Here is an 11,236-nt window from a genome sequence, read left to right on the forward strand (position 1 = left end):
TGTCTAAAACAGAGTCAACTTGTTCCAAAAGTAAATGTACTTTTATAACAAGTTGACTAAGTCTATCGTGATCTTTTTAAAAGTAAGTACGTTTACTTTTGGAACAAGTTGACAAAGTAACAGTGTTAAAAAATAACAATTATTTTAATTTTCATGAAGTTATTTTAAAAAGGTCGGGTAGCCATATAGTTGTTAGTGATTCTGAGTTGATATCAAGCGGAATTTTCTGTCAGAAAATTTATAAAAGCATTTTTTTTTTTTTTAATTTTCGGTTCCCTACTTTTGGGACGGAAAATTCTCCTTGATATCAACTCAGAATCGTGGTCTGAATCATCCCCGTTTTCGACGTGCCTTCGTAAACTTTACATAGCAACAATAATTAATCATCTTTTTGTGACTTTTTCCTGTTATTTATTTTGCTTGATAACGTCAGTCAGTAGATAAATACTTTGTGATTTCCAATGATATTTATCATTTTGTTCTTTTGATTGTCGTCGTTTAATTACCCGACTTCGGCAAGCAAATAGGAGGGTTAAGTGTTTGACCGCTATGTATGTATGTATGTGTGCATGCACGTCTGTTCTAACCTAACTTCTACACCACCTGTCAGATTAACAAATGAGATGTCGCAAGAAGCTTTTTGATTTTCCAGTTGTTATATATAAAATTGAGAAATGGACAAAAGACGTAACCGAGTGGTACCCCAGATACGGAACAAGAAAGAGAGGAAGACCAATTAAGAGATGGGAAGAAGAGATAAAAAATACAGCAGGAAATATGTGGAGAAGGCTGGCGAGAGACAGGGATAAGTGGAAAGAGCTGGAGGAGGCCTTTGTCAAAAGACAAATGGACGAAGAGCATAATTAAACACATCTTTTTTTTTAAATATTATGTATAAGCTAAAAAAAAATTGTTACAATAAGTCCATAATAAAGCCTATATCTATCTATCTATCTATATAGGCTATGCGACGCCACGCTAAATGCAATGTGCCGCCCTCTAGAGGACATAAGGTGCTGATATTTTCTTGTTTCATACTTTTTAGAGCGGGATTTTTTTATGTTTACAGTTCTTCTCGGTTTTCAAAATTATGTACCTATTTAATATACATCAGATTAGTCAACCATGAAACGTCACTGTGAGGGGGGGGGATCCCTAGGATAACAAGAGCTACTGGCTGTAGTAACTCGAGTCAAAGATTTTTATGACTTTAGTACTATTGAAATAAAAGAAGACGTTAAATAATTGGTCTTGGATAGACAAGAATGAACAATAACTAAACTAACAAGAGAAGATAAATGATGATGACGTCCTGACGATTGAGACGCCCCGATCCTGTTCTTTATACCTGTCGATTCATCAACAAATAAATATAACTCTACAACAGAACATATATTTTCCATACCTATTACACCGATGTCGATGAGTGCTTCGGAAGGAGGTCTCGCAGATGGCGGTTCTGGATAGGCGGGAACTGCAGGTTGGATGCAGAGTTCCTCGTCTGCAGCACAGGTACCGGTTGAAATGTTGTCTGAAGACGCCACTCACGCAGTATAGAGCCACTGGGTTCACGCAGGAGTTTAGGAAACTGTTGACAAGAGACAATGATTTGAAGATTCTCGTTGTCAGTTGCCCATAATAATGCCTATTTCTTGAAATTCAGCGATTAGCCGCTTTAATAGGTCAGTAAACCACATTTTCAATCAATACTTTTTACATGTTGGCCATGAATTCTTAAAATTTTAGACTTAATGTACCTACGTTTTGGTTTTGAAAAATTAAACCTAGATCCAAATGTAAATTTCCGTTTGTGGAATTCCACTACTGGATATAAAATGGATGCAAAAGAAGAATTTACCTTCGAGCTTACGTTATAAATCTGTATTTTGCCCATTTTCGTGAGATTCAATCCAGAAATAGACTAATTCCGAAAGATACACGCCCACACGGGGACAATTAAAACGAGATAACAACCTTCATACATACAAAGATCTGTATAGGGGATAAAAAAGAAGACTTTTTCGTAGAAAGTCTTGCAAAAGCATATTTTTTTTTAAATTGACATTTGTTCATGTAAGTTTACAGGGTGTAAAAGACATCATAACGAATACAGGTAGATGATTCAGAACATGATTGAGTTAATATCAAGTGGAATTTCCTGTCAGAAAATTCATAAAAATATCTTGTTTTAGGTATTTATTTTTTTTCAGTTTTATACATTAGCAACAGAAAATTCCATTTAAAATCATCTCAGAATTATGGTCTCAATTATCCCTCAGTTTTCGTTACGATGTCACTAATGTATAAATACCTTAGACAGAAGCCCACTATCCTCAAACCATGGGTCCAGTCGTTGTAGTCGGCCTGAGCAGTTGGAGCCAGGTGGAACCACATTTCAAACGCATGGTACGGGAGGAAGCAGACGAAGAATACTGAAAAAAAACGCATAGTTGTAGCATTAATTACTTCTTTGGTACAATAAACCGTAACTCTCCAAATTATGTAAACCGAGTACCTAGAATTTTTCCTTTAGTAGACTCTTACTTATAGAATATATATATTTTTTTAATTTTTAAATGATCACGCACTCGTAGGTACCAAAATTAACAGAGGCAAGTAAGTACGTATATATATGAGCCGTGGTTGCCCAGTTGGTAGAATGCTTGCCTCTCACTTTGAGGTTGCAGGGTTGAATCCAGCACAGGCATAAACCAATGTTTATCGAATTTGTTTTCGAATTCATGTTTGGATCATAATGATTATCACGTGCTCAGCGGTGAAGGAAAACATCGTAAGGAAACCCACATTCCCGAGGAATGCATTTTCGGATATATGAGACCTAACCTGTATTGGGCTGATTTTCCTTCGCGGGTTGGAAGGTCAGACAGGCAGTCGCTTCTGTTAATTCTTCAGGTTAGGTAAGGGGACCCTGTGAAAAACGGGATAATGCTAGGGAAATGATGAAGTAAGTATATACAAGGGCTTAAAGCGAGTAGATACCAAGATAATCCTAAAGGAAAATTTCAACTGGTTATTGTATCAAAACATTTCTCAATTTGTTGACGTGGTCATTCCATTTTAACATAATATAATAATATATGGTGCGTGTGGCGTCAAGCCTACGTCCACAGAATTTATCGCTGTGGGACTGTTGTGCTGAGAGGCTTATAGTTAAGCCTCTTTCCGAGATTTATGAAGTGCAAAATTGTTGCGGATTCCTTGTCAACATGACGACATCTATGAAACGCCGGATTTAGAATGTGTTAAGTATGCGAACGTAGGGACGAGTAAATCAAAGACCGGCTAGTTGCACACTGACGTATATTGATTATCCAACGGCCGATGCCGAGATATACCCACACATACACAATATCCCTCCCCCATAGCTTAACATTAACATATTTAACTTAAAAATCTAAAAAGAAGAAAGGCCTATAATTAACTTTCGGGACTGGACGTAATAGCCTTCCGCCCTCCCCGAGGCGTCTCTGCTCAGAGCTCTCGCCGACCTCACTTCCTTCTTCTGCTGCTTCATGGAACTCGTCTTCGTCGAGCTCCGGATTATCCCCTGTTCCTTCACCTGACCTCGATCCGAACTGTGAATCCACATTGCGCGGGGAAGGCACTTCAGTTCTCTGCGAGGCTTGTGTTATTGGTCTTTCGTAAGTCATCGGTAGTGGTGAAAGGCCTCTCTCTGTGCTTGATGACGACAATTGAGTTCCAGGAACGCTTCCCGCATCTGCAGCAGATCGCTCGGGTGAAAAATCTTGTAAATCGATTGGGCATTCCCATGGCGTCATTACATCCGTCCCTTTATAGGCCACCAATTGATTTTTATGTTTTTTTATTACATTTTCTCGTTCAGAGTCTTTCACTAAATAAGTCACTTTCCCTATTCTCTTTACAATAATACCTTTACCCCATTTATTCCCATTACTAATTTTAAACAATACATAATTTCCTTTTTTATAACATTCTTTGTTTTTGCCGCCGTATGCTTTAGTCTGCAAAGACTGTTTTTGTTGTACGTGATTAGTGTGGGCGTCTGACGACGACGGTGCTGCTGTTATGTCACTGGTGAGTAAATCGAGACGCGAACGAAGTTTCCGTCCGAAAACCAACTCTGCAGGTGAAGAGCCCGTAGTGGAATTTACTGAGTTTCTATAATCATAAAGGTATTTTAGTAATTTGACATGACTATCTTTTTGGTTTGAATTTTCCAAAATACTCGATTTGATTCCTTTCTTTACTATCTTTACGAAACTCTCCGCCTGCCCGTTGCTAGCCGGGTGGTAAGCAGGTGACGTCACATGTGATATACCGTTCATTTTACAAAAGGTTTGGAATTCTTGTGATATAAAGGCCGTACCATTATCACTAACCAACGTATGCGGTACCCCAAATCTTGACATATAATCCTGTATTTTAATAATCGTAGTTTTACTAGTAACACTGTTCATTAAATACACTTCAACCCATTTAGTGTGTGCGTCTACGATAACGAGGTACGTATTATTGTTTATCGGTCCCAAGAAGTCAATGTGTATTCTAAAGAAAGGTTGTTTAGGGTATGGCCACACCGCGAGCGGCACACGAGCGGGAGACTGCCTTAACTGAATACAAGTTTTACAACTTGCAATCATCTTTTCTATGGCGTCGTCTACACCTGGGAACCAAAATCTGCTACGAGCCTCTGCTTTAGTTTTCACAACCCCCATATGTGATCCGTGAAGATCTGAGAGGATTTTGTCCCGTAACTTCCTCGGAATTACCACTTTGTGGCCCCTCATAAGGCAACCATTTTCAAATGACAACTGTGTCTTACATAAATAGTATGGTCTTATATGGATGTTGTTATTTTTTTGTGGCCAACCATTAACAATGTAATCAATTACTTTTCTCAATATAACATCATTTTTCGTTTCGTTGCGTAAATCATCGATTGTTATTGGCAAACTACCATCCATTACAAAATTTACATATGAAGCCCTATCTTCAACAATATCATTGCTCGTCTCTGCAAACCGCTCCCACTGTGACCGCACCTCGCAACACGTTGACTCATCGCTAGCCGGCAAACTGAACCGAGATAGGTAATCCGCACTATTCTCCGCGCTTTTGATGTACTCGATGTTGTAATTATACCCGTTTAAAAACATGGCGTACCTCTGAAGTCGGTTAGCAGAGACTTCAGGAATACCACGATATGGACCAAATATTGATAATAAGGGTTTATGGTCTGTTCGCAAGGTGAATGGCACCGATCTACCGTATAAGTATTGATGGAATCTACGTACTCCGAAAATAATGGCAGTAGCTTCTTTCTGAATTTGTGCGTATCGTTTTTCTGATTTTGTCAGAGTACGTGAAGCAAACGATACTGGCCGCTCGACACCATCCGCTTCCACTTGCGACAGAACCGCGCCTAAGCCGGTTGGTGACGCATCTACAGTCAATATTATTTTTGCACTAGGGTTGAAATGCGCTAACACCTGATCTGAGGCTAAACATGTTTTAATGTTATTAAAAGCTTCATCATGTTCTGCATTCCAGCACCACTTGTTTTCTTTTTGAAGCAAATCATAAAGGGGGCTGAGCATTGACGATGCTCCCGAAACAAAATTACGGTAGTAATTTACAAGCCCCAAAAATGATTGTAATTGGCTAACATTACCGGGTACCGGCGCATTTGTCATAGCCTTTACTTTTTCGGGCGACTTTTTCAGCCCCGATTTATCTATGATGTAACCTAAGTATTCTACTTGATCTTTAAAAAACTCACACTTCTCCCGTTGTAGTGTCAACCCTACATCTTGTAATTTTTGTAATACTGCATCTAACCGTTGTTGATGTTGTGATCTATTCACGCCGGTAACCAATATGTCATCTAACATGCACAGAACGCCGTCCATTCCCGACAGCACGCACTCCATTGCCCGTTGAAATATGGCGGGCGCACTCGCGAGACCGAACACCAGGCGTGTATACTTAAATAGACCTTTATGGGTATTAATGCACGTATAATTTTGTGATTGTTCGTCTAGTTCGAATTGTGCATAAGCCTGGGTAAGGTCTAACTTGCTAAACTGCTGACCTCCGTGTAATTTCGTAAACAGCTCTTGTGCTGTTGGTAATGGATATTGTTCTACCTGTAATTGTTTATTGATGGAGACGGAGTAGTCCGCGCAGAGCCTGATCGCCCCGCTGCGCTTCAACACCGGCACTACGGGCGAAGCGTACTCCGAATACTCGACCGGTTTCAATATACCTACTTCTACTAATCGTTCGATTTCTTTGTCCACTTTGTCTCTTAATGCGTAGGCCATAGGGCGTGCTTTAAAAAACACTGGTTTCGAGTTTTCTTTTAATTGAAGAGTAACTTTATACTTATTGAATTTTCCAATTTGATCTGAAAAAAGCTGTGGAAACCTTGTCTGTAACTGTTGAACATAAGCATCCGTATTTTCTACAAACTGTAATGGCAACATTTCCAGGTTGAAAGCCGAAATGAAATCTCGACCCAATATCGGCGGGCCGCCGTTACGTATAACATATACGTTTAAGGAGTTTCTTTGTTCTCTATAAACTACCGTCAAGTAAATTATGCCTAAACATTCAATCTGACTTCCCGTATAAGTTAACAACCGTTTATTGGTTAATGATAATGGTATATTTTTAAAATATTGTTTATACGTACGTTCTGATATCGCCGTGACGGCAGAGCCACTGTCAATCTGAAACTTCATTCGCACCCCCTGTATTACTACCGTTTCGGTCATCGGTTCACCATTGAAAGTACGAATATGAAGCAACTCACCATCGTCGTCAGCACCCTCCGACTTGCCTTCACATTGGACATAATTCATTTTTTTGCACATGCGACGCAAGTGGCCTTTTTCGTTACATTTTTTACATTTGTAATTTGCAAACCGACATTTGGACGAATCGTGATTATTATAGCCACACACCGAACACTGCACTTTATTTATGTCGACGTTTTTAGCACTTTTTGTAATTTTGAACATCTGATCGGAGTGAGTCGGCCCCTGCGTCGACGCCGCCGCCGCCGTTACAACCGCTCGTGCGCTCCGCATGCTGTCCGCTAATTCTGCTGCTTTCGCTAACGTCAACACCTGGAAGTCCTGCGCGAAAAGTTTCTCCTTCTCTGGTCCTGAGAGCATCCCCATTAAGAACCGATCCCTCAGAGCCTCTTCCACATTGAGAAACTGACATTGCGCGGTCAACCCTCGCAACCTTGCCGCAAACTGTGTAAATGTTTCACCAATATTTTGCGTCGCCGTATAAAAATTGTATCTATCTCCAAACCCAGTCCTTTTGGGTGTGAAATGGTCATCTAACAATTTGGTGATGTCTTCGTAGGGCAAATTCGGCAGCTGTTTGGGCAACGCCAAATCCGCCGCTAGACGGTAGGTACCGTCGCTGAGTGCGCTGAGGAGAATAGCCCGCTTCTTCACATCGTCCTTGACATCGTTCGCAATAAACCATTGTTCGAGCCTGTTTTTATAAGTTTGCCACGTCTGTAAATCGCGATCAAAAACCGATAAAATCCCGAAACTTGCCATATTATTATTTTTATATCAAACGCGGGTAATCGTCGCCACTGTTAAGTATGCGAACGTAGGGACGAGTAAATCAAAGACCGGCTAGTTGCACACTGACGTATATTGATTATCCAACGGCCGATGCCGAGATATACCCACACATACACAATAGAATGTCACACCAAATTGAGCTAAAAGTACAATAAATCTTTGAGCGGAAATTTCTTAGCTAAAAAAACAGGGATGATATTTAGTTATTATTATTGCGTATGGCAGACAAAAATAAAATATCCTGCGTGGATCAAATATCCAGCTTAAGTTCCCTTAACCAAGTCTTTTCTGCATCCGTCACACAATGCAGCTCGGCTATACCACCTAGGAACTGGTGCAGAGGGCACTCGTTCACTATGTGAAATATGGTTTGGTTTTTATGGTTTTATGGTATGGTTTGGTTTTGGTTTGATATTTAGTTACATACGTACTATATCTAAAGATTTACGGTATTGGGTGATAGTTTGATTGGAAATCATCACTAAAAAACACTGAGGTTCTGTGTGTCACCGGCTTGGTTACCAAGCGGGAGGAGCCAGCCGAGCGGTTCGATCCCCGGTATCAGATTTGCATTTATGAGTTTTTATTTGCAATTTTCAGCAACATAACATTACAAATACTTCATTACACAAATAGGAAAATACAAAACAAAAGAGAAATATGATTAGTACAATAGGCGGCCTTATTGGTAAGTAGCAATCTATTCCAGGCAACCTTTAAGTGTAGGAGACATTTGTTCCGAAAGTTCTTCGGAGTTAAATGCTTTGGACGGCACGTTAAATAGTCGGCCCTAAAACTTATTTTTTTTACTTCTAAGAAAGTATGTAACATGTAGTACATGTACATATTTCATGAGCCATGTCAGAATTCTATGGCAGCTCTATAGTAAGAGCTGCCATAGAATTCTGACATGGCTCATGCCCCAACATGGTGATAAGGTCGACCACTGTAGTTCATTGAATTTACCTACTTATACAGGGGTTTTTTGTGTTTTTTTTTTATTATTTTCAGTTCCATACTTTTGCGACAAAAAATTCCACTTGATATCAATTCAAAATCTTGGCCTCAATCGCCCCTCAAAGTTTTACTTACTATGTCACTAACACCCTGTATTAAAGACAATAGATAGAAAAATATGAACAACAATTCGTCAATTGAATAAAAAAGCAGATAAGCTCTTGTTCTATCTGCTTTCCTCTAAGCTATCAGCTTAAAGGGAAGTTACGAAACGAAGATAGAACGTTTGTGTACTCTTCTCAAACTCTCTTCTCTATAATAACTTAGGGCAAGTTATTTAATATTACCGTTTGAAACTTAGGAATGACATAATAATTATGTCTAACTACTGTCTCTATTGGCGTCGTACTGCAGGCAATATTAAGCTTCTAATACTGTGAACTTATTGGTAGGTATCTGAAGTTATTCTTGGCTCGTGAGTACCTATATAAGTTTGCAAATTAACTCATCTCCCTAGCGGTATTCGTAGGGTCGTCTGGTTTTAGGAAAACCAACCCATTTAATCACATAGGTACCTCCGAAAACACATTTCTTAGGTACTTACCATAGTTGATGTCAGATCTGTCAATTTCCCATTGCCAATATTGTCAATATATTAGTCCATCACGTTGGAAAGAATACAATCTGCAAAGTTGGTTTATAATCGTGGCCGGGAACGTACCCTCTCCACCACAGAAACACCCCCCCTAATAGATAATCAGTGATCAAGATAGGTAGTTCCATTTAGGGTCAGTAATCCGGAATATTTTGGTAAATATGATTAATTGCAAGATAAATGTTATCTGACCTTAGAAAAGATTCAGTACGATCTACTCTGAACCGGCGTGCGTTTGTGAAGCAAGAGAAGTATGTCAGAACCGGAAATGGAATTCCAGAGTCTGCTCACTCCTGTGGGAAATAGGCGTGAGCTTATGTAAGTACTTATTAAATAAAAGTAAACAGTTTGAGATATCATAAGTACAGTCCTACTTACACTATAAATGTGAAAGTTTGTTGCTTCAAACATACAGTTAAAAGAAAAATACATAAATAAACAAGATAAAAGCGTGATGAAATATTATAAACAATAAAAAAACGAAAGAAATACGTAACATACAAACTACTAAAATAATTCACAAAATAAAGATAATGTTGTGTGAATCTGGCAAATGACACTACCTATCCCGATCACTGCTAATAACTAAATGTCGCATTAATAACTCACATCTTTTGACAGTTACCTGCAAAATCTATACAAATTGAGCACAGTTTTATCATATTATGGAATATTAAATATTTCTACATTTTTTTTTTAATTAATTAAGATGGGTTCGCTCTTGACTTTGACATGAACGTTCGATTTCCCTCGAACCATCAAATTGTATACATACATACATAAACAGCCTATATACGTCCCACTGCTGGGCACAGGCCTCCCATCAACCGGAGGGGGTATGGAGCATACTCTACCACGCTGCTCCAATGCGGGTTGGTGGAGGTGTTTTAACGGCTAATAGCCGGGACCAACGGCTTAACGTGCCCTCCGAAGCACGGAATCATCTTACTTTTTCGGACAATCAGGTGATTCAATCCTGAAAAGTCCTTACCAAACAAAGGACAGTCTCACAAAGTGATTTCGACAATGTCCCCATCGAGAATCGAACCCGGACCTCCAGATCGTGAGCTTAACGCTCTAACCACTAGACCACATAGGCTGATCAAATTGTATAGCCAACCATATTGACTAGTCTCATGGTGACTGACTTTTCGTCCGTTTCATCGCTATTGCACTCTATTTATAGCTTGTTCAGCTTATTTGGAAGTGTGTGACATAAAAATAAGTAAGTACCTGTTCAACCCGAACATGTATCCGAATTCCAAATATGATATAATCTGTGGTAGGGATAAAAAAAAGAAATAAAACGACTTCCTGTTTAACCATGTAACTATAATGGTGGTTTTATTTTACTTCCACAAAATTAATTAATTAAAATCAGTGAAGTTCATTATCAAACTTATCTTTGTGCTAAACAAAAGAATTGGTCCTTCGAGCAAATGAATTAGTCCTTCGAGTGGAATATAAGTCCTTTTTATCCACTAAATTACCGGCGGAATATACGTGAGTCTGCACAGATAGTAAGCTGCGTCTGTATACGATCCCCTCGTACTTTGAGACCATATTTGCGTCATTAAGAAGAATCTGCGAGTGGGAGGCTGCATTTGGGCACAAAAGTACCGACCGGTGTGGAGAAGACCTTCCCTGTGGCGAGTTCCTGAAGGGGATTAAAATTTATTGTGAAAATTGCTGTTGTTGAAACCGTCGCAAATTACCGGCGTGTTAGCGCGACGGCATATTACTCACCAAGTTATCCTCATATCTACAGTTTGAAGAATTTTCAACGTGTATTTCATCATTTTATGCATCATACGGTGTCTATATTTTCGACCCGTAATCAATATTGCAGAATTGCAAAAATTTCGCAACCATTTTTTGCGGCCATATTTGGGTGTATTTTGCCTTTTTATTTTACGTCGTATAACGTGTACCAACCAAGCAGCGGCGAAGAACGTGTCAAGTTGTCATCACTGCGTTGAAACGGAAGAGCCATCTCAAAATTCCTTCGAAA

General features: G+C 39.3%; 2 protein-coding genes and 1 long non-coding RNA gene across 5 annotated transcripts in view; all 3 read right to left on the bottom strand.

Moving 5' to 3' along the window:
- LOC126373822 (neuropeptide CCHamide-2 receptor-like) overlaps positions 1 to 11,236 on the bottom strand; it is a 131,484-nt gene that overhangs the window by 12,014 nt on the left and 108,234 nt on the right. For all 3 annotated transcript variants that reach the window (XM_050020149.1, XM_050020148.1, XM_050020147.1), the window contains exons 6-7: positions 2,312 to 2,432; positions 1,406 to 1,588 (exon numbers count right to left, since the gene is read on the bottom strand). In XM_050020149.1, the coding sequence (XP_049876106.1) occupies positions 1,406 to 1,588; positions 2,312 to 2,432 (304 nt within the window). The remainder of the gene's footprint in view (positions 1 to 1,405; positions 1,589 to 2,311; positions 2,433 to 11,236) is intronic.
- LOC126373763 (uncharacterized) lies at positions 3,924 to 7,659 on the bottom strand. The gene is made up of 2 exons (XM_050020039.1): positions 6,818 to 7,659; positions 3,924 to 4,013 (listed from the first exon to the last, which is right to left on the bottom strand). The coding sequence occupies exons 1-2, from the start codon at positions 7,581 to 7,583 to the stop codon at positions 4,000 to 4,002; spliced, it is 780 nt and encodes a 259-aa protein (XP_049875996.1). The 5' UTR covers positions 7,584 to 7,659; the 3' UTR covers positions 3,924 to 3,999.
- LOC126373916 (uncharacterized) lies at positions 10,543 to 11,147 on the bottom strand. Its single transcript, XR_007567370.1, has 2 exons — positions 10,972 to 11,147; positions 10,543 to 10,882 (listed from the first exon to the last, which is right to left on the bottom strand). It is a non-coding gene; the product is annotated as an uncharacterized LOC126373916 (long non-coding RNA).

This window comes from Pectinophora gossypiella, chromosome 16, assembly GCF_024362695.1.
Source record: "Pectinophora gossypiella chromosome 16, ilPecGoss1.1, whole genome shotgun sequence".
NCBI classification, from domain to species: Eukaryota; Metazoa; Arthropoda; class Insecta; order Lepidoptera; family Gelechiidae; genus Pectinophora; species Pectinophora gossypiella.

Excerpts from the sequence above, each read along its gene's own strand:
- LOC126373763 (XM_050020039.1), bottom strand. The coding sequence starts at position 7,583 with ATGGCAAGTTTCGGGATTTTATCGGTTTTTGATCGCGATTTACAGACG.